This window comes from Lycium ferocissimum, chromosome 2 (assembly GCF_029784015.1).
Source record: "Lycium ferocissimum isolate CSIRO_LF1 chromosome 2, AGI_CSIRO_Lferr_CH_V1, whole genome shotgun sequence".
NCBI classification, from domain to species: Eukaryota; Viridiplantae; Streptophyta; class Magnoliopsida; order Solanales; family Solanaceae; genus Lycium; species Lycium ferocissimum.
In genome coordinates, this window is record NC_081343.1 from 68,149,841 (window position 1) to 68,173,449 (window position 23,609).

Here is a 23,609-nt window from a genome sequence, read left to right on the forward strand (position 1 = left end):
TATTTTTTCTAACAATCTAAAGAGATATGGCCAGTATCACGTTAAAGCCTTTTTTTCAATTTTGTTAATTTCCTAATTTTTAATGCATTATAATTTCTTTATTATAAGTAATGACCCTAAATCCAACTAAGCCATTATATATGTTTAAAAGTACATAGTAGTAATAAGATTTTTGGTAATGACGGAATCCAACATGCAATAGAGAGCGTGAGAAGGTAAAAGCAAAAACATATATGCTATCAGAATCAAATAATATAACAAAACCAGGAAATCCATATATATACTTATTATATTTCATATGTTGGGCGTATGTATCCTTATAGTTGGGGGTTCAACTAAACCCCTAACTTTAGACGCGGAGCATAAATTTATGTGTAAAAATTTATTAAATTGCACTACATAGTAGATATGAATCCATAACTTTTAAAATAGAATGAGTTCAACTAAGAATCTTAAAAGGTTGAACCCCTAAAGTTTAAATCTTGAATCCGCCTCCGGATGAAATACATAAATAATTAAATTAAAGGGAAGATCATTATATTGTAACATAGAATGGAAGAAGAACCTCAGTAAATGACAAATGAGGACCGAGCAAGAGCAAGCCTTCAAAGGTTACTTCTTTAGTGATTTTCACTAGCTGGGATTTCATTGTTTTGGCTCTTCAAAGGTGAGCTCAAGTTGGGGCTTAAATAGGGAGAAGGACCTTAGAGTAACAAGATCAAAGACATTTAATTTGGCCTGAAACAAATAAATGAACTAGCATGGGGACAAAGCTTATGGTTATGACATGAATGCCAATTAATGCGATGCTTTTTTGTAAATTTGGACAAAGCTTATGGTTATGACGTGAATGCCAATTAATGCGATGCTTTTTCGTAAATTATCCAGTACTAAAACATTTTTTTGCATTTATATAACAAGCACCTTCATCTTTTTTTAGGGGTCAACAAATTAAAATAAAACATATTTCCTTTCAATAACTTAAACGATAGAATTTATACTACACGATAAGAGTAGTGACAGGTTCACAAATTTCTCGAAGAAAAGTCTTTTTTTTTTTTTTTAAATACACAAAGAAGTCAACGGTGTATATATACACACACACTTTTTCTATTTATATAATGTAATTTTTTCATTCAATTTTCCTACTTTATTATGCCGATTCCTTTTCAGCAAAGGGTATCAATTAAACAAGAGGGGCTCCTCCACTAGATAAGAGGCATAAATGTTACTTGTATAGTTGGTCAATTGTGAGAAATAACCCACGTATACGGCCCACACATCTAACATACAGGGGCGTTGTAATTTCATCATCATCGATGTATAGATAATATATATATATACAGATAAATATATATAAATATACATCTCATGCATCTAGTTCATAAATGATGTATCTCACTATATCATCAACAGATAGATAATGTATTTGTTTCAGTATAGCTATATATAAACATTACATATACTCTGTATATTTGATGTATATGTTCTGTATAAACATACAAAACCAACTCAAATTGAAGTGTATATATAATGCATTTGTTCTGTATAGTTATATAACGAAGACAGAAAGAAATGGAGTAATAAGTTTTCTAATAACGTGGACACTTGGTGAAACGTGAACACTTGATGAATCGTTCCCTCGATTCTCACTCAATAGAATATTGTTTATCCGTTCTATATTTCAAACCGAAATAAAAATAGAGGAAAGCAAAGATGGTCAGTGAAATTACTGCCATTAGAATCTGGCCGAATAGAAAAATTTTAGATTATGTTTCATCTCTCGTTAAATACAAATTTTGCTTTTGTCCAACAAAAGACAAAATAATAAGAGTTGGAATGTAGTTATCTGTTTAGAAGAAAAACAGAGGTATGACAAAACTGTGGAGATACGCTTGATAACATAAAGAGAAAACAACAACAACAATAATAACAACTCAGTGAAATCCCACAACGTGAGGCCCTGGAGGTAGAGATACGCGGACACGAGTCTCTACCAAGGTAGGACGATTGTTTCCGAAAGCCCTCTACTAATAAAAGCGATAAAAAAGAGAGTCGATAAGCGCTAAAATTCAAAGCGATATGGAAATGAAATGAAAATGAACCACAAATTATAATAAAGAGAAAAAGGTAACATAAAAGATTGACCAATGTAAAGATTGTTGGTGAATATACCACAAATTATAATAAATTACAGTTGAAAAATAAAATGAACAAAATGAAGAAAAATTATAAATAAATGATTATTCCGGCTGAGGTGCGGATATCTCGCTCTCTTTAAGGAGATTGCCTACCGCAAGATAATCTTCACCGGTCAAAGAAGAATACTCGACTTGTCCCTCTGGATACACAATGTACGATGTCAATGTCATGCGACTCAACCAACTCCGGACTAGTTGAAGAGTCCATAGCTCCACCATAAGAACACCTTCCTTCAACATAAAAAATACTCTCTTTTGTAGTGAATTAGTTGGAGACTTAGAATACTTTTCTTTCTCTCGACTCTCTTTTTCACTACACTAACCTCACTTTACAACATGTTCTCACACTACAACACAATACTTTTTTTCATAATTTTTCTCCCAACACAAAGTAAGGATGAATAACTATTTATAGGTGAGGAATTCATCCTTAGAATAAATTTGAGGAAATGAGTGGATTAGTGGGGTATTAATGTGAGAATAATAATTTAGAGGTTACATGAGTTACAATATATAAAGGGGAAGAATGTGGGTAAGTTAATGTGATAACGAGGAAAGAAGTTTCAAGACAAACAATGTCCATTCAGCCAAGTACTGAACGGGGGTAATGAAGCATTTCATACACTTTCAATATGACACTAAAGTGCCACAAATTCCGTGTCATTTATAATAAAAAAATGCTCCAAAAAGAGCAACAAAGATTAACGAAGTGCTAATATAACTTGTTTGGTAATTCCTAGAGAAATATGAGTATTTGATCCTACCTTAGTCTATGATCTTAGGGTTCTGAGTAGTTCGCAAATAAAATGTGAAAGTTGTAGACTATTATTCTGAGTTGATCTCTTGTAGGAAAATTAATAGCGCGAGCAACAAATAGGTTGATAATGGCTTACACGATAACAAATAAAGAGTTAGGCCATAATTGATAAGTTAGATTGCCGAAAGGTATGGTGCCGTAATTATTCCTACTTAAAAACCAATAAAAAGAGAGAACAAGCGTAGCAGACAATGGGCCATATTGTACAGCACGAAAGTGTTATAAGGTCACCTCACCATGCAAATGGACACCAAAAATATTTAAAATGGGTTCCTTTTGCACTGTTACTCTATGTAAAACTCAATATTCAATAGAGGAGGACAATGAAGGAGAGGGTGTTTGGTTGGTGGGACAAATCCCGAACTAAATTTGAGATTACTTTATTTAACGTTTTTGAATTAACAATCTCGAGATTTTTTATATCACAACGTGATATTGTTTTTATCCCACAGAATTTTACTAGCATTTTTTTTTAATCTATATACTAATTTTACGTTATATGTATGTCATGAATCAGGAGATGAAACTTACATATATTCAGCTCAAATAGTAAAAAGGACAAGCAAAACTGTCATAGAAGAGCTATTAATTTTATTTTTGCTGCTTAGAATGGATTGGAATTAAAGATAATTATGAATCTGTCGATCAAATAGTGGTAGCTGAAAACCTTAATAAAATGGGTGACTTTCACATACAGCCACATATAGGACCCAGGCTCGCCAAAGTGACGCATTAAATTCAAGCAGGTCTTTGACCACTTGGTGTCTATATTAATATGTAAATGTAATGCCAGCAGGTCTTGGACCACTAGGTGTTACCATTTCAGCTAAAACTATCAAAAAACCAAGCAAAACAAAATTTATTTTTCCAATAATATGCAAAAGAAATAGAAAACTTTGGAATTATACGAAGTCTTATCTGGTCCATCATGCAGTAATCTTATCAAAATGGCTCCATAATTGCTTGAACGAATGAAAAATGAAATAATGAAATCTTAACATACAATGCATATATATATATATATATATATATGAGCACCTCTATAGATACACAAAGACACCATTTTAAAGAACATTGAAACATTAAATTTGGCTCTTTTAGCTAAAAATAAAAATAAAGAACACGATTATGTGAGACGATTTAAATAAAAATTGCTAGGCGAGGCAGGCCAGGGCGAATCTACACCACAAGTCACAAGTTTGGCAGCACCCGCGCCCCTATTTCAACTATTTCAGCTGGTGTGGAGTAGTTTTGCGATATGGACTGACACGAAGAAGAAGGCCGGCTGCGGATACGCAAAAGAGAAGAATAAAGACTCCGATTCAGAGCAAACCATGTTATTGACTCAACTAAGTAGCTTTGACTTATAAATTTTCTTTTTCTGAACTCAGTTGGCCAATCGTTGTCCCGTCTTAGAATTCAACACCCGTAAACTTAAAATCTAAGCGCCCCCACCCCCACTCCCCAAAAAAAACAAAAAAAAAGAAAAACCCGAACTTGCCATCTCTAATTGATTTTGAATTTATCCTTGAATGACTGCAGTTTCACAAGTTAGTGAATACTGGTAGCTGGAAACTTAAATGGAATGCAACCAAAAAATTTATGACGGGTGAGGCATGCCATGTGGGTTTCATTAATTGACAAGTGGATCCCATTTCAATTTAACTTTTCCTTCTCTCTTTACCCACCACCCCTTCTTCCAGATACCCTCCCCATAACCCACCCATAACTTACACCAACACATCTTACTCATCTCCATTTGGCTAAAGCTTTGACAAAACACACTTTTTATCTTTTAGTTTGTTTACACATGTCAGTTAATTGCACAAATCTAAACTACAAAGTAAGAGACTATGGAAGGATTACTAATATCCTGAAATTTGTATTTAAAAGGTATAAAATATAATTAATTATTTATGAAAGTTATTTAAATATAAATAATTATAAATTTTATGTATATAGAACGATAATGATAAGAATAAAAATGTTAAATTCTGTGAGTGAGAATACACATCAACTAAAACAACACATCAACTAAAGTACAAAACACACTTTTATCTTTTAATTATTATTGTCAAACAACAAAGTAAGAGACTATGGAAGGATTACTAATATCCTGAAATTTGTATTTCGGTAATTAATTAATGAAAGTTATTTAAAATGTAGAACGATAATGATAAGAATAAAAATGTTAAATTTACTGTGAGTGAGAATACACATAAACTAAAGTAACCTTCCAATCATATCAAATTTCTTTTAACTTAGTTTTTTTAACTTAGTATTTTTTACGCATAGTATAAATTTATATGTAAGAATTAACTAAAAAATTAAAATAAATAGTAGATATAAACCCATAACTTTTAATATATAATAATTCCAATGCTAAGAACTTTAAAATGTGAATGCATAAAACTTAAATCTTATATCCTCCATTGATTATACCAATCATAAAATTAATTTGGGTCGGTTTTTGTTTAAAATTAAAATCAAATCAATTTAGTCAATTTGTAATTATTAAAACCAAACCAAAGCTGATATAATACACATTTATCACGTTTGGTTGTTGTTGGTTTGGGTCGATCTTTTTATTGTTTTAAATCTAATGATATTATTTTTTATTTTTTATTTTCATTATTTGCTAACTATAATCATTTACTGCCCTGTTATTATTGCGATATTGTAATTTTCTTGAATTATGAAGAATGTCTTGAGATCGATGAGGTTTAATTAGGTGAATAATCTTTATAATAAATATATAAAAAAAAGTATAGGTAAATATCTCATAGTTTTTCTTACATAAATTGATTTTGATTCATGTTTTTTCTTTTAATAAGAAATGGGCTTAAGGCCTAAAACCTATTAGTCTATTAGAGATAAAATTAACAGTAAAAATAAAATTTTGATGAAAAATTAATATAAAATACTTAAATTATTTTATAAAAATAATATACTATATATTAAATAATTATAAAAAGCGTATATATTAAGGACTTTCAGTTAATGTAAAAATTAAAATAGGGAAGAAACGCGTTTTTTTGAGTAAACAAATAAAGCATCTATTTAAGGGGAAAAAACAAAGAAGAAACAGAATTTAGAAAGCAGCTGGACCAAAAAAAATGGAAAAAGAAAGAAATAGAGAGAGAAGTAGGACAGCTGGGACTTTGGTCTATCTTTTCTGAAAGTGGTACCCAGAATTCTACTTGGCAAAGTATGAGACGAATCCCGCACAAGTATTATCTACCACCTACTAGTTGTGCCTCTTACATCATAAAAATTTTCGAATGCCACTAGCACATCCAACCTCCGAAAAGCAGCTTTATAATAGGTATTAAATGCAAGCAAATCTTGGTCCATCAAAGAAGCGAATGAGTCTTAATTTTCACTTTCTGTTAGTTTTCAAAAATGAAGAAGCAAATACACGAAGAAGCCAAGGAGGTTCAACATCTACTATATATACATAAGAAAATAATTTTAACTTTGTATATGCACTGTAATTGTTTGCTGAAAGAGTTCGAGCCTACCTAGCTCCGCCCCTGCCACTAGGTGTTAGTGGCGACTTTCTTGATCGCCTCATTCTTCAACCACGGGTTAAAATGTGGCTAAAGTCTCTCCGACAGGATTTTATATTATGCTCCTGGTTCTCAGCCTCCTATTGTATCAATGTCTCGTCTTAGGGTTTAAGGAATAACCTAATGAAATTCCAATATGGACGTTTGTTGTTGTTAAGATAGTCAGAGAAATAGAGTGTAGAATTTGTTAGTCCAGTCGTCTCCAATAAACACAAATACGATGCCATTTGGCAAGCTTGACATTCTCTGGAATTGCAATTGGTTCTCTGGACTAAAATCTTAGCTTTACTTATAGTTAATTTCAAATTACACTCCCCTCAGTGGCAGAGCCAGGATTTGCGATAAGAGAGTTCAAAATATGAAGAAGTAAACACACAAAGAAGCACAAGGGGTTCAACATCTACTATCTATACATAAAAAATAATTTTAACCATGTATAAACAGTGTAATTTTCCACCAAATGGTTCGGATGAACCCCTTAGCCGTATGTGGCTCCGCCCCCGACTCCCCTGGTGTTTAGGTTATATATTTTATTTATGATTTTTTTCCCTGCATACGAGAGACACATTTTGCTATGTTCTAGGCTGCCCATAAAGTCTGAAGCCTTCACAATCGCCATGTATAATTTCAGATTCTGAAGTTGATTCCTTTACTGTTCCTCAAGCTACCAAACAAGCAAATGAAAGCGATCAAATACCTAATTGTACTAAACTACTCTTTTTTTTTTTGAAACATGTACTATTAGAATTGTACAAAACTATTTCTTTTCTCTTTTCCTCTGAATTCGACACAATGTGATCGGGGCCGCGCCTTAATCTTTAAAAAACATCCTAATCACTCTGTTTCTGCAGAATTACTTCTTCAATTCATCCATTTGAAGAGCCATCAAATGTCTAATTCTGATGTCAACTCTGCGAAGCCAGTTCACATATTATTTCTCCCTAGTGGTCTGGGAGTGGGACAAATGGTTCCGTTTTTCCGACTAGCTTCCATGTTAGCTTCACAGATATGTAGAATCACCTTCATAACTATGCTACTTGAAATATCTACCACAAAGTCGAGCTTCATCTCCAACTTTTTCGCCGATCACCCAGAAATTAATCGACTAGATTTTCAAATTCTTCCCTTGAATACCTCAACTTCTCCAATTAATGATTCATTCATCATGCAAATTGATGCGATTAGTAACTCACTTCACCAGCTCGGCCCTCTGGTATCTTCTTTGAATGAACCAGTTTCTGCTATTGTCTCCGACTTTATCATTGCTTCTAGTCTTTCGCAAATTGCTACTAATCTCAACATTCCTCTTTACATTATCTCCACAACATCAGCTAAATTTTACTCTATTGTGGCATTCCTTCCTCTGCTATTATCCGAAGATCCTAGCGCTTTTAAAAACCTTTCTGGCAATCTTGAGATTCCAGGTTTAGGATCAGTTCCAAAATCAAGCATACCCCGTTCGTGGCTGGATGATTCACCTACAAATTATGTATTGAAAACCTACTTGCTGCCAAATGCTCGAGCTCTCCCTCTAGTGACTGGCGTCTTTCTGAACACCTTTGACTGGTTTGAACCAGAAACGATTGCTGCCCTCGATGGTGGAAGAGTGACCAGTTCTCTTCCACTTGTTTTTCCTGTTGGTCCTGTGGGAAATAACAAGCTAGGAGGAGACAATCAGTGTTCATGGTTAGACGAACAACCTGCTGAATCAGTTGTATATGTTAACTTTGGAACTAGAGAGCCGATTTCTTCACAACAACTAAGAGAAATAGGACAAGGACTAGAGATATGCGGATATAAGTTTTTATGGGTGCTAAAAGAAGAGCTTATAGAGTTGTTTGGAGATACAGAGATGGAAAAGAAAGGGAAAATAGTGAAAGCAGGGGAGAATGAGGAAGCTATTATGGAACATTCATCCATTGGACTTTTCGTGAACCAGTGTGAATGGGATTCAGTGATGAATGCAGCTTGGTTAGGAGTGCCAACGCTAGCGTGGCCACAACATGGTGATCAAAAGTTGAATGCAGAAGTTGTAGAGAAGGCAGGATTGGGGAGGTGGGTAAAAAAATGGGGTTGGGGTGAGGAAAATCTAGTGAATGGTGAGGAAATTGCAGAGATGGTGAAAAACTTGATGGGAGATGTTAATATGAAGGTTAACGCTATGAAAGTGAGGGAACAAGCTAGGAAGGCCAAGGAAATTGGAGGGAGCTCTGAGAAGAGGCTGAGGAAATTCATTGAAACATTAATAGCAGAACAAAAATGATGTATCTACACAATTCCTGGAAGCTTGTTATTATCAACACTGCCTTTCAGTTATTCCTTTGGTTGTAAAATTATAAATGGACCTTGCATGTTGTTCAAGTCAAAAGATTGCAACAGAATAAGAATCAAATGCAGCCACCTATAGCAGGGTTATAGATGTAAACTGGAAGCTCCTGATATCGGATATCAACAGGGGTTAACAGACAACAAATAGTCAAACTAAATAAAGCTTATCCAGTTATATAAATATGTTAAAAAGAAAGATGGCCGGGGATTCTGGATTTAGTCCTGGAAAGAACAATGTTGAGGAAACACCTTAAGCATTCAGAAAGCATGTCAGAACTTAAGAAAACAGTCGGAAGAAAATATGAAATGAAAGCAAAAGTAATTAGTTTCATTCTCTCTTTGGCAGAAGTTTGTATTTTTCCCTATTAACTATAACTGCACTGTACTACCATTTAGTTAGACAGTCTTCTTTGAAATGACATCAAAAGATATTCCATTCTGTTGAAGCCTGTCTTGGAGGTCTGTCGGGCCAAACACAATGCCAGGTGGGAAAACACCTCCCTTTGGAAGATTGTCTCGTTCCTTGAGCAAAATGAGGGCACACTGGACTAGAATGATTGGAGTTGTCAAATAACCAATCTCAGGTCCCATTACTCTTGTAATTATCTCCGTATCAGGTTTCCTGTTTCCTTCTGATGCAAGACTGACATCACTAAACCCGTGTCCAACAAACCACATCTTAAAGGTAGCACTTGCCACTTCATCTTCAGTTGGGCCTTTTTTCCTGAACCATCCAAGACTGAACAATGATGGGAATTTCAAGAGCAGCCACCTCCCTATACCAGTTTTACCAAAGAGACCAATGAACACACCAACTGTAATGAAACGAACAACTCCTAAAACAGATTTCGAAGCTATCTTCACACCAAAGTGAGCTGGCTTTATGCTTGACCAAAATGCCTCCCTTTTCTCAACTTGTTCACTACTTTCATTAACACCAGGTAAACCATGAGGATTTTCAACCAAACATGAAAGTGTTCTTCGGACTACACTGGCATCTGCTGATGGTAAATTCACAGCCCAAACACCAACTTCCTTTAGGTGGTCCATCAATGGACCTTTAGGAGGAGGAGGTCCAGGGATCTGAAACAAACAGGAAAATATTATAAGAGAGATAGAAATAATATGTTTCACAGATCTAACGTATAATTTGAAAGATGCTGTCCCCACAACAGCATGGTACATAGGTATGGCTTTGTGCAATGTAATAGTTAGCAAACATTGCAGGTATCGAGTAGCGCCCATCTCTAATAATGAATCTCTATTGAAGTATTCAAAGTAATAACAACGCCTATCTAAGGTTTATGAATTCCCTTCATCTACTCATTCATGCCACCAGAGACCAACCATAAGGTTCTCGAATCCCTCTCATACTTGGATTCATGCTATCCATCATAACGTTATGAATTTCTACCATATACTCATCAACATCATCACATATTGACTACGACACACATTTTATGGAAAGAGTTAAATTGGTTCTCAAAGCTCCACATGTAAAATACATTTTTATAATGATGTAAACAATTTGCAAAATGAGGAAAACAAATTAACATGATTGACTTTGGACTTTGATTAAAGTTTACACCTTCAAACACATAGTAACCAAATGACTTTTTTTTTTTTTTTTGAGAATAGTAACCCAATGACTTCTAAGCTGTAAAGACCAATTGCTTCTTAACCTACTGTATTATTCCTCCAGTGAAACAAAAGAGTAGTGAAAATAAAATAGTTTGTGTCAAGCCTCCCAGGATGGAGCATACTCCCTTCACTTTTTCTCCTATTCTTTTCTAGGTCCCTGCCTTATTTCCACTTCCACTGTATTCAGGTCTAATTCCATTACTCTTGCTCAATACTGATGCAATTTTTTCAAAGATAAAATCACTTCTCTTTTTGCATCATTTCCGCAGCCTATCCACCATCATTCCCAGCCACTTAATCAGCCCACCGCAGGAACAGTTAGTACTGCTGCATCAAATAGTTGTTGGCTGTAGCAAGTAGACTGATGGATTCATGAAGATGAGAGGGGTCGAGTTATATTTGTCAATTTGTCCTACATGAGCTGTGTGATGGCTTTCAAAGAAGTTTCTAGTAGTTTGGGATAGCGATTGTATCTAAATCCTTTAAGTTTTAGCATTGAATGCTTATATTCAATTCAATCAACTTCACTTAAAATTTTGAAAGCTCTAACGCAGAAAAAAAGATAGCGATTGTATCTAAATCCTCGAGAGTTCCTTACGACTATATAAACTATAAGACTTTACCTGCAATTTTTCAGGGAGGCAAAATAGAGAATGCCTTTTGTTTTGTAATAACCATAGTGTCTGAGCCAATTTCCACGCACCTCGACTAATTCTACGGAATACCTGACACCTCCCACCAACGACAGGTACTAGGTAACACTGTCCAAAGCCCTTCCATTTTCTATTTTAACTTATAGAAAACTATGCTTGGGAGTTCTTTATGACTAAATAAACTAAGATTTTACCATGACTAAAAACCTCTTTACATTGGATGGTTAGAAAATGAAAATAAGACCAAGATCATCAATACCAATATGAAGTGGAACTTACCACAGGACGAGGCCTTTTTGGTCTACTCCGCCTTAGCTCCATTAATTTATCCGCATTTGCCACACCAAGCACTGCTGATTCATACGTAGCGAAGTTTCCCACAATTCTCTTATCCGATTCTAAACTAAGGTATGCCTCAACCCGATTAGGAACAGCCGGGGAAACCCACTGTCTCGAATTGAACATCAACCCCAATTCAGCTGGAACAGAATCAAACCCACAAGCAGAAATTACCAAAGAACCCTTATCAACAGCCTTATCATGGTAATTAACTCCCATTCTCTCCATAAACTCAGGTTCCCCACAAATATCCAAGTAATCACAACCCGAATCAACACAGGACTCAACAACGGGCTCACCATAAAGACGAAACGGGCCGACACAGTTGAGCATTATCTTAGTTTGGGAAGCGAGGTGACGTAAGGAAGACGGGTCGGTGGTGTCAGCGTTGAGGATGGGGATTTCGGGTGGTGGGTTTGGGCTGGAAGCCCATTGGAGAGCTTGGGAAAGTTTGGTAGTGTTACGGCCTGCTATGGCTAAGTTCTTTAAGGGTGAAGAGGGGATGTTGAGGAATTTGAGAGCTTCTCTAATGACATACTTGCCAGTAAAACCTGAGGCGCCTAAGATTATGATGTCGTAAGTTGGGCTTGAATTGAGGTTTTGAGACATTTTTTGGATCGGAAATTGAATACTAGTTGGATTGTTTTTGTGATTTCGTTAATGGAGGTAATGATCAGAGAGTGGACTTTGGAGGTGACAAGAGAAAAAGGGACTAGAAATGTGTGCCTTCACTGCCAGATGTCCAAATCCAGTGATTCATGTCTTTCTGTTAATATTCATCTCAAACTAACCAAACAGGTTCTATGGTGTAGTGGTTAGCACTCTGGACTTTGAATCCAGCGACCTGGGTTCGACTCCCGGTAGGACCTTACTCTTTTAAGCCATATAATGTTCTACATTTTCTTTTTTCTTTTCAAGCGAGGTAGTTGATTACGCCATGCATTTCAGCGTCTAATCATTTCATGATTCACCTTCCATCACTATCAATTACTCCCTCCGTTCCGTAATAAGTGTTACCTTAGCCAAATTTTTTTATCTCATAATAAGTGTCACTTTAGAAAATCAAGACATAAATTAGCTTGTTTTTTTCAATTCTACCCTTAGACAATAAAATAACATCTAAATGATGATTGAAAAAGCCACATGGTAACTTGGTATTGTTGGATTCCCAATGTCAAAAGGTTTACTTCTTGTGCATGCTCTAATCAAAAGGTAGCAGTAATTTATTTTTATTATATAGGGACAATTTGGTAAACTTACATTGCATTATTGGTTTCTTAATATGCATTTTTTTGGCTAAGATGACACTTATTATGGGACGGAGGGAGTACCACCTTGCAAATTTATATAACTGCTCCATATTTCTCCTTGCAGTGTGATCTTAAAAGTAACTTCATTAATATTTCTGGCTAATTTTTCTCTCATTATTTACTTCTTAATCAAGAACGCGCATGTAAGAAATATAGAAAAAAGAAATTATGGCCCCTGAATTACGACTATTTTCTAATTTTGGTTATTTGTTACTGTACTAAGCATATCTAATCTTCAATTAATCTAAGGTGTGATTTTGATCCACCAATTAAGCTAAGGTGTGATTTCTAAGAAGCATGAAATTTCAATCTTCTAAACCTCACTGGACTACCAAAACCAAGCATTCAGGGGGAAAAAAACATGAAAGAAGGTTTCTCCAACATAGACCAACTATTTCATTTCCAATTAGATTGATCTCCGTAAAGGGGGAAAAAGTAGCATTATTTAATTTAATAGTCTTACAATAGTGTACTCGAAGCAGTGAACGTGACATTTAAATTCTACACAGGATGTACAAAATAAGCTCTAATTGTCATGAGATAACCTTAAGGGAAGCTGAAAGAACCTTGGTGCTCATTCCACACCAGCTTGTCCATGCTTTTAAAATTGTTCTACCCCGGCATTCCACCCCCCTCCCCCCTCCTCAACATTTTTTTGATCACGAGAAATCCCCGAGGGCCAGCTGGCACACAGTTCAGAACTTGATGGATAATGGGTCTGCCCTTTATCCTTCTCCACTCAAATACCAGGCTTTTGTTTGCAACGTGGAACTCACACATCAACATTGCTTCAGAGGAAGAGCAAGATTGCTGTTTAGATATCTCTGCCTAGGCAAGCGCCTCGTTCTCTTTCCCCATCCCGTTAGACTTTTTTCCTCGAGCCCCAGCTCGCTAGAACATGGCTGGATTACTGGAGGTGTGCAATCTGCAGGAATTGTTGGGGAGGGATCAGCATTTGCTAAACGCTTCCTTCCCCTACCACTCTTACCGGTTTTCCTATGCGACAAGCTAGACTGCCAAGACAACCCACTAGCTTTAAACAGCTCTTCAAATGCCAGAATATCCTTGTTCACCTCATACCTCGACAGGGAAATAAGACCAGGAAGAACGTCCCTCTGGAAATCTTTCCGTTGCCTGCCCCTTCTTGCTTGACCTCTTCGAGGCCGTTTTGGTAAGCTAGTGGCCACTGTTTCTTCGTCTTTATGGCTCTCCAGTGTCGGCATTTTATAGGAATACTCTTCTTCTTTCATATCTTCCAGCTTGAGTGTCATAAACTCAAAGTAATCAAAGCCATCGGGAACGGATTCCTCATCAAACTCAGACAATGTACCTGAAATGATCTTTCTAGCAATGCATTCTTGGCCACTACAGTGAGAGGAGACCAAATCAGCAAACCAATTGAGGCAATCACTAGGTTCAGTTTGCAACACATAATTCGTTTCTCCGTTTACACCAGAAGTTGAGATGGAAATTATAGACTCAGCAGCAACCCTCATGGCTTCTTCATTCGACTTATTAGATTCTTCTAATGTCTGTTCAGAATTCCCACATTCTGTTTTAGATTCAAGGACTGCTGGAGCCTTTAAGTCTATCTCAGGGGTTGCAATCTTCACCACAGCCTGAGGAAGAGGAGCTGCTGATGGTGCCTCTTCTTCATCTAAAGACAAGTTCAAATCAATCTGATACCTTAAACCAGAACTGCGACCATTTAGTCCTTTTTCTTCAACAAAATCCTTAGCTTCCACCTTCTTCCTAGAAACGGTCTCATCTGCTGCATGCGACTCATTGGAGGCACTGAAAATTGGGACACCAAATATTGTCCTTATTTTAGTGCTGTCACTAACTTCAATCTTCTGGCACTCAGAATCTTTGGTGGATCTCGATGACAAGGTTCCCCATCTCTGGTCTATAGATTGAGAGGAGTTGAATGATGTGTCTTCTCTTCTGAAAAACTGCTGAGAATAATTCTGCAAGGAGTTAAGATTTAAGTGATAACAGTTTTCCCTTCCTTTAGTCTGCTCTACACTTTCCTGTGATTTCCCGACTAACCAAGGCAATGTATCCCGTGAGTTTTCCTGCTTCCTCTGAAAATCCCCAGATACAGGCGTTTTCCGATAAGCCTCCAGGTCTCGCAGAAGTTCAGTATAACTCTGGGAAAGTGGTTGAGATTTATGGGTGGAAGTTTGCACATTGGAAAAGCTGGCAGATTGTATTTGATAATCTTCACGAATTTCAACGCCAAAAATTGTCCTTCTCCTCTGGTGTTCATTCTTGGTTTCCTTAAAGAGAGAGTGCTTGAAAAGTTCATGACCTTGTGATGACTGAAAGGCTTTAGGTAAATTTTCAGCAGTTTCAAGTCTTCCAGAAGACCCATTATCTGGTTGTTTTTCCTCTGTAACAAGGAAGTAAGAATGAGATCAAAATTTAAGGCAATAGCAAGATATTAACATTAGACACAACAGATCGGAGAAATTAAAACATTTGCATTCTCACTTATCACAACTGTCTTAAGTATTGAAAGAAAAGGCATGAAAACAATCTTACCAGCATTTGATCTAAAAGTTAACTGCTCTTCTCCATTCCTGCAAGGCGGCTGGTTGAGGCAAATTCCACCAATCCTTTCCTTGATTGACTTTGCAGAGAACTTCACCTCATCATAGATGTTATCCTCGAGGCAAGTACTGCTACTTATATTGATATCCGGAACCAAAGGAGGAGATTCTTCAAGTGGTAGAGGTTTATTCAGGTCAGCCAGTTCATCAGTTCTTTTTGTGGAATTGGCTCTGTCAAGATCAGGATAAGAATTAAATTCTAATCTAGAGTCGGACATTTTTCTCTGGAACAAAGTGATACCAGGCTGGTGAGATTCACACTCCTTTGAACTTTTTGCGACTTGGGAGGAGAAATGAATGAACCTACTATCGTTCTTTATAAAATCAAACGATGATTGGTTCTTAGAAGCATTTTTTGTTGATAGGTGGCCAGCTATAGAATCCAATGAAGGAAAATGAGACAACGAGGGACTTGACTGAAATGTTTTCTGAAATGTTTTCGTTTGATGGTTAATCATTTCTTTCCTTTGATGTTTGTTCATTAGATCTCTTTGTCTTCCATATATCCGGTGGAGTTCTTGGAGCTGCATGGGTAAACCACATCAAAAGCACATAAAATGTTCAAAAAACAATCTCTTTGTTTTAGCCCTTCAAAGAAATGAAACAATTTGAGTGAAATAAAAGTCACAATACCTGATGCCTGAAAATTTTTTCATGCTTCAGAATTGTCTGCCTCATTTTTTCTTTGTCACATTCAAAATATGCATCAACTGGTTGCGGGGACAAAACTGAATCAGCGCACTGACTTCTTTTCCTCGACTTATTTTCATGGTTTAGGAGCCATGGGGTGTTAGTTCCATTGTTATTTAGATCACTCATGGAGCAAAAATCTGGCAAATACGTCTTACATTGTATTTTAGTTCCCATTTCTGCAATCATATAGGGGTAGAAAAATGATTAGGTCAGTAAAACGATGAAACACAAGGAAAAAGACTAAAGAAACTAAAGAACTCTAAACTAGACAGCAAAAAGACCAAACACCACGAAAAAGACTAAATTCTAAATTGTCTATTACAATTATGCAAAGGGATTATTAACAGTGGCAAGCTCAATAAAGAAAGCAGAAAATCCAATTGATGGCTTAGTGAGTATATCGCAGTTCGAATTTCCCATGTTCAAAAATTTAGGGAAGGCTAAACAGAGAAGCAAACGAATTAGCCAAATTTATCAGCATTTTCTGCATTATATTGTTATTATTTCTACCTAATGCAACAAGGATTCTATCAGCTGAAACTGTCCTGCAGGTTGAATGACCTACAAGGTAACTGTCTATAGTAATTCTAATTTGGTAACCTAAAAATTACAGTAAATAACATCAAAATAACTCAATTTCTGGAGATGAGGACAATGCAATATATGGCTATCTTGAGGTCGCTCAAAAAAATTAATTTTTTTATTTTCCCGTGAAAAAAGTAATTCCATTTTTAACTTTACCAACAAAGATATGAAATATCAGTAGAAAACTTCTGGTACAATTTTCCAATTCTCTTCTATTTTCCTCCTTTCAAATAATCAAAACATAAAGATCAAATCCAATATGAAAGCTCAAAAGAAAAACATAGACAAAAACTAAAAAACAAGTAAACAACATAGGAGAACTAAAAGAAAGTAAAGAGAAATTTGTAAATTACCTCAAAAATCTCTGCTAACTCCTCTGACTAGTTGAAAAACTTTAGTCTCAGAATCCCAGATGAACAAACAAGTATGAGAATTCTGTGTCCAGCTGAAATTCCCTTTTAATAAAACCAAGAAACCCCAAGAAAAAGAAAAAAAAGAAAAGAATAAACAACAACCTTTATGTTGTCACTGAAGAAACCTTAAAACAAAAGCATCATATCCACAGTCAAGAATTCAATTAAGAAAAACATATAATTAAAAAAAAAAATACCCTTCAGCTGGTCCACTCTGATCAATCAGAAGAAGTTAGTACATGTTAGAGAGATCCCAGATAAGATTAAGATCTCTCTCTCTTTGTTTCTCTCTCTACAGAGAAAATGAAGTCTTTGGAAAAAGCAATGACTTCAAAAATGTCAACATGTGGTCTCTTTGATATTCCCTTATATTTTTTATTTCACCTTTCAATCATTTCTTTACCCAATTGGCTATCTTGTGATAGTTATATAACAACAAAGTATCTAAATGAATAAAATATTGACACCTAATAAATAGATTTTCTGGGCTTTTGAGGAAGCCAAAGACATAGGTATTTGTAGCTCATTTTCTAAGATTCTCTGTGCCCCTCCTCTCTCTATTAACTTCCGTGCTTGTTGGGTACCACATAATTTATCATATTTCTTTCTTAACACCTAACAAGTGTTATACAACCCCTGCGTCACAATTTAGGTGGCAATTCAAAAAAAAATCTTTCTTTCATCGTAATTTTTTCATATATTTTTTATATATTTTGAGTTATCAATTACTATAACTTATAATACTTTTTATATAATTTTTAAATATGTAAATTTTATTTAAAAACACTTATAAAGATTCAATGCCCGAATTCACGATCAATTTTAAAATGATTGACTCCCATCCAAACGTCTTTACATAAATTGGGACAGAAAAAGTATTAATTAATGCTAAAAGAAAATATTATATTTTTATTATTATGGATTTATGTTTTGTGCATTAATAATGTACAACTTTTTTACGCTATCAAATTAAGTTTGACTTACAATAATATGTAGCTCGTGGAGAGAGCAATAACCTATTATAATTAGTTAAACTGCACTGAACGTGTTAACATTTCTTCTTTCCAACTTAAATTACTACGAGTATTAGTTTAGAGGGTGAAAAAAAGTATAGTTAATCTTTTTTTATATTCTTCTGCAGTCCTGATGGTGTTTTAAAAAAGAACAACAATCTTTAAAATCTGTGATTTGAAACAAGCTATATATATTCGTGTTACTATAAATTATCTTATTTAAGGTAAAATTAAAAAAATCATTTTCTAAATGAGAAATTATAATATTTTCTTAAATTAGATTAATTTTTTTTACATAAATTAGGCGCGAGGGGGTGGGGGTGTTATAACTTCCAATATCAAAGGTCTTAAAATCCTCAACAGTTTCCTAAAAGCAACTTTATGTGACCTCATTATCATCAATAAAGATGTTTCCATCCAAATTAATGATCACGCGCAGGAATAGTGTTTGGATTGTGCTCTCACTGACGGAAAGTACAAAGTGTACGACAGCAGTGGGTCGAAAAATCTGTGTAACTGACATGTGGAACTGTGGCGCGTGGGAGTAGATACTCTTTGTCGTGATTAACTTCAATTTTACAACTTTCTCCGTCCAAGAAAATGGAAAGAATTGGTGAAGCAGAAGTAAATTTTTTTCTATGCTTAGAATAGCATAAGGAAAAAGGTATTAACAAAATAAATTACCCGCTCCGTTCGCTTTTACTCATTTAGTAAAAATAGATTTTTACTTTTACTTATCACTTTCAACATATCAAAATAAGATAAATTTTTTTTTCTATTTTATCCATAATATTAAATAATTATTTCTAATCATTCTCCAAGTTTAATGAGACTATGCACCAATTAATATGAGTATTATAGTAAATTATATATTTTATTTATTAATTTTTCAGGAAGATATAAAGTTAAAAGTGGACAAATAAAAGTGAAAGGAGGAAGTAATTAGAAAGTAAACTAATCAAGGAAACTTGAGACTGAGTCATATGGAAGAATTAGAAAAGTCCACGCTTTTAAAAATTGAATGTATCACAATGGGCCCTACGCATCGGCTGTCTCGTTTCTCTCTATTAATTAATAATTCGGCTCAGTTTTGCTGATTATTCAACATTTAAAAGATTTTAAAAGCTGTTCTTGGGTTGAAATTTAAAGGGCAGATGTCAAGAAAAAAAAAAATTTAAGGCGTAAAATGATAGTAACGCACTTGGCTAGTGAAAACAAGTTGATGACTAACTCATATTTGTGTTGAATCAGGATCCTTTTGAGTAGTTGAGTGGTCGAACGATCAAAGAATGACTTTTTTCACATAAAAAATGAACTTGATTGAAGTAATCGTCATGATCTGTTATTAGGAACGTTAAGTAATTTTCAATTTGGACGTATTTTATGTGCTTGAAGTGGCGCTAAGACAGTTTTTTTTTCGTCAGTAAGGTGATCAATTATGATATTACTTTACTACTATATATATATGTGTCAATCTCAATTTTTGGTCGTCCTCACATTGCAAAAGAAGAATTTTGATTGGTTGGTTACTTACACGTGGCTGTTATTCCTTGCCTGTTCCACTTTTAACACTCATCTGTTTTTCTACGGCCCATATGATGTGGGCCCTGCAATATTTTGTCTATTTTGTTTTAGCCCCTTACCCCCTTTAATTTATATTATGAGTATCATATTTTTAATTTTTATATTTAGTTCAAAACAAATAGTAATTTTGACATAATCAAAAAAATATTAATGGAGTAGCTTTTTTTCTCCTTTCAAATTTACCCTTATTTAGATAAATGAATTTTTACATAACCAGGAAATTATATTAAATTGGTACTATTTAATTAAGGATAATTTAGTGAAATCGTTCCTCACTCTCTCGGGATAAGTATTTATTTAAGGAGTGTGTCCTAGCTAATAACACCATATCATATGAACCGAATGGAGTTTTAGATTACCCTTTACATTATTTATCGTTATACATTTTAGTAAAATTTAGTCAACTGTGAAGCCACATTTTGGTTTCTTACAGGAGCATTATTAGATCTTATTGATTACTCTCTCTTCATTTCTTTGAAGCTAAATTGAATTAGATCAATTTAATATTTTACATTAAATTAAGATATTTAAAAACTATACAAAAATACTATAATTACAATTTTAACTGGTGATTAATATTTTTAAGTGTAAACTATATATGAAGAACCAGATTGATTCTTGAGGTTCATTTAATGAATTTAATTTTTTCCTTAATTTCGTCTAACACTAAACTTAAATCACCACATTTAACTAACATAAACTCTTGCAGCATGAAATATCATGAGTGAAATTAAAACCTTATAAATACCAAAAAATCTATTTCAATCTATAAATAAGGAAATCATATAGTCAGAAATTCATAAAAACGTCAAAAAAATTCAATTGATGATTTTCATCAAGTTGTAATTATTGTATATAATTTAGATCATGTTACTTTACACAATGTCGAGTCGCTTGTATCTCTTTGATATTTGATAATTCTCTTGCCAGACTTCCTTCCCCATAAAATTTTTTTGTTTAAAAATTGTCTAATTAAGTGATTAAGAAACTTTAAAAATTTAGAAGACTTATCAACAATACATATTTAACATGCCACTGAATTATATTAAATATGCAGTAAAAAATTATGACACAAATTATACTTCTTTAACAAAAATATTACTACTTTTATATTTTGAATTTGGGCCCGGACTTAGCACGGGCCTCGTGTAACTAGTATATATATATAGCCTTGTAATTCTCGATCCATTTTAATTATTCAAATGTCTGTAGTTGAGCCGAAGGGCCTTAAAGGGATTTGTTGAAATTAAAATGCATTGTTTTTTCTCCATAATTCAACTAATCTCTCATATAGATCTCCTATCAATAGTTGTCATGTAATGTATATTCACTCCAACAGATAAAACAAGTGAAATGTGAGCCTCCATTTGTTTGTATGTTAACATGATCCATGTCTGTTTGTTGACATATGATTCTATTTTGCCAAACAGAAAATTCCAATATCTATGCTAAACCAAGTCTCTTTTGTAGCAAATTGCACATGAAATGGAAGTAGCAGTCAAATAATTAATTCTTAAAGATCACAAGCCTCTTCCAAATTTATCCTCAAGAAAGAAACAAGTATTAAACAAAAATAGCTGCTAATGACAAGGGTCCCGTCATTAACATTTGTTAGGGGAAGCTGCTTTATCATATACATGGCCAACTGTCATTTAATTTTTAAATCGACATAAGGAAAAGCTGAAGCTGCGGTGTCTATTGTCTAATACTCTCTGTATTCCTGTTTATGTTATTCTATTTCTTCTTGGCTATGCTAAAAAATGATACTGCATCTCAAGTGTCTTAGTTTGATTGGGCACAAAGTTTTAGATATAAATATTGGGACATGTTTAAGATCAAAATATTCAGATCTTTCTTTTTTAAATTCACTACAAAATTAAAAAGGTTCACGTAAAATGACGTTAGAAGTACAAGGTAGATTGATAGTGAGGATTTAAATTCGGTGCTAATTACTTCAAGAGAGAGTAAAAAGAAAAAGAAATGGTTAGTCATATTCGATTTTTGTATTCTAAGGATAAATGGGGAAAGATTCGTGAAGTCATTTTCAGAGCGTGATAGGCCAACTAAGTGTAGAAACCTAAGAAAGAATAATGAACCAACTACTTAAATAGATAAGAGTGATTTAACTATTTGGCACAAGTGTTACACTAATTTGGCATATATTAGCCAATTTTTAATAAGTTGGCATAAAAAGGCTAATATATATGTTTTGGGTCAAATATTTTAGCACAACATGACCCATAACCTTTTGAGAAAAAATAGCTCCCACCTTCTCATTCTCTCTCTACTTTGTTCTCTTTATACGTTGGTTTCTCCATTTCTTTTGTCCAATTTATTTTCTTAGTTTCTCATTCTCTCTCCAAAATTTCCCCCACCACTTTCTTCTCCTAAACCCACCACTTTCTTCTCCTAAAATCATTCAATTAGAACTCCCATTACAATTAGAACTTTCACTACAAGAATCTTGTTTTAAAAAAAAAATGGATTTAGTGGAGTTCAAAATAGTATACACCTTCGAATCAAAATTTGGAGCTTGTTGTTAATTTATACTGCAAATACGAGGAAGAAAAATCTTTCAAATAACTTTAGGAAAAATCATGCTTCTGATTCTGATTTTGAAAAGGCAAAACAAAAAAAATTACTTTGCTGGAATTTTGCAAACCCCTTAAGGAGGTTTGACCTAAAGCCTATTTTTGAGTAAAAGTTTATCTTAAGGCATAAATGTATACATCACTAAATGCATACATCAAATGAAGGACTCTTTCACACTTGATGTATACTTTTATCAATAAATGTATACATTTTGGGTTAATCCATGTTAAATGTATACTTTCTTATTATCAAGACAAGCGCGGGAAAGGATAAACAATAAATGTATATATCAAATATTATATGCACTTCACAAGCCCTTCGGCAAGCAACTAATGTATACAGGTATGGGTCGAACTTAAGGCATTTGTTTGGCCTTAGTCTTATACCAACTAAATTTATACCAACAAATTTATACTAAAAATGTATTCATCAAATGAAAGACTCTTTCATAGTTGATGTATACTTTTCAATAAATGTTTACATTTTGGGTTAAAAGATTTAGTATCCACATTAAATGTATATATCAAATATAAAGACAACTTTTATTAATATGATTTTTTTTTAATGATGCTGCAAAAATATGAAATAAGGGAAACAAATTAATTGCTCCCTAATTTTTAGGGATATCTAACATGAAATAAGGGAATAATTAGAGTATTTTAACTAATACTTCAAATAAAAAGGAACAACATGAATAACTAGATCCCTCATTTTATGGATATGCAAACCAAATAAAAAAAAAAAAAATTGAATCCTTAGTGTTAAGAATACAATAACGTGAAATAGGGAAAGAGAAAGATATTCTCCCTATTTTTGCTCAAACAAAATATGCGGATGTAACATTTGGCTACATAGTGCCAATTTTTCTAGGCTTAAGTTTTGCTAAACACCTTTGGGTTAAAAGCATGCCAATACTATGTAAGACTTTCACCTAAATGTCAATTTCCCCTTTTTATATTCATATTCACTTTTGTGCAATCAATGAGTAACATGCTCCCATACCCACCTGTGCTTAATCTCGTGTTGATATTTTTCCTTTTACGCACTCTTGTTTACTCCGAACATTTTCATTTTAGACATCCATTTCATTATAATTTTCTAAAACAAAAAACTAGAATAAGATCTTTTGCTTTTTCTTCAATAAAGAGGGTTCAAAACCTTAATTCATGAGCAGATCCAGAAAGGAGTACATAATGTCTGGTCTGCAAATGTCCTTATTTTAGGGCCACTATTTAAATTTTGTCCCTATTTTCAAAGCT

General features: G+C 34.1%; 3 protein-coding genes and 1 non-coding gene across 6 annotated transcripts; 2 read left to right on the forward strand and 2 right to left on the reverse strand.

Annotated features, from left to right (window-relative positions):
* Nucleotides 1-7,080: 7,080 nt before the first annotated feature.
* Nucleotides 7,081-9,134, forward strand: LOC132047048 (UDP-glycosyltransferase 13-like). The gene has a single exon (XM_059437929.1). The coding sequence runs from the start codon at nucleotides 7,477-7,479 to the stop codon at nucleotides 8,848-8,850; it is 1,374 nt and encodes a 457-aa protein (XP_059293912.1). The 5' UTR covers nucleotides 7,081-7,476; the 3' UTR covers nucleotides 8,851-9,134.
* Nucleotides 9,135-9,152: 18 nt separating this feature from the next.
* On the reverse strand, nucleotides 9,153-12,279 carry LOC132047049 (probable mitochondrial saccharopine dehydrogenase-like oxidoreductase At5g39410). Its single transcript, XM_059437930.1, has 2 exons — nucleotides 11,489-12,279; nucleotides 9,153-9,998 (listed from the first exon to the last, which is right to left on the reverse strand). The coding sequence occupies exons 1-2, from the start codon at nucleotides 12,155-12,157 to the stop codon at nucleotides 9,312-9,314; spliced, it is 1,356 nt and encodes a 451-aa protein (XP_059293913.1). The 5' UTR covers nucleotides 12,158-12,279; the 3' UTR covers nucleotides 9,153-9,311.
* Nucleotides 12,280-12,345: 66 nt separating this feature from the next.
* TRNAQ-UUG (transfer RNA glutamine (anticodon UUG)) lies at nucleotides 12,346-12,417 on the forward strand. The gene has a single exon. It is a non-coding gene; the product is annotated as a tRNA-Gln (tRNA).
* Nucleotides 12,418-13,230: 813 nt separating this feature from the next.
* LOC132047044 (uncharacterized) lies at nucleotides 13,231-17,702 on the reverse strand. Of its 3 annotated transcripts, XM_059437925.1 has the most exons (5): nucleotides 17,359-17,701; nucleotides 17,102-17,203; nucleotides 16,104-16,339; nucleotides 15,403-15,994; nucleotides 13,231-15,250 (listed from the first exon to the last, which is right to left on the reverse strand). In XM_059437925.1, the coding sequence occupies exons 3-5, from the start codon at nucleotides 16,335-16,337 to the stop codon at nucleotides 13,638-13,640; spliced, it is 2,439 nt and encodes an 812-aa protein (XP_059293908.1). In that variant the 5' UTR covers nucleotides 16,338-16,339; nucleotides 17,102-17,203; nucleotides 17,359-17,701; the 3' UTR covers nucleotides 13,231-13,637. The 3 variants fall into 3 exon arrangements, with proteins under 3 accessions (XP_059293908.1, XP_059293909.1, XP_059293907.1); XM_059437926.1 differs by lacking the exon at nucleotides 17,102-17,203 and having other exon boundaries at nucleotides 17,359-17,702; XM_059437924.1 differs by having other exon boundaries at nucleotides 17,102-17,701.
* Nucleotides 17,703-23,609: the final 5,907 nt, after the last annotated feature.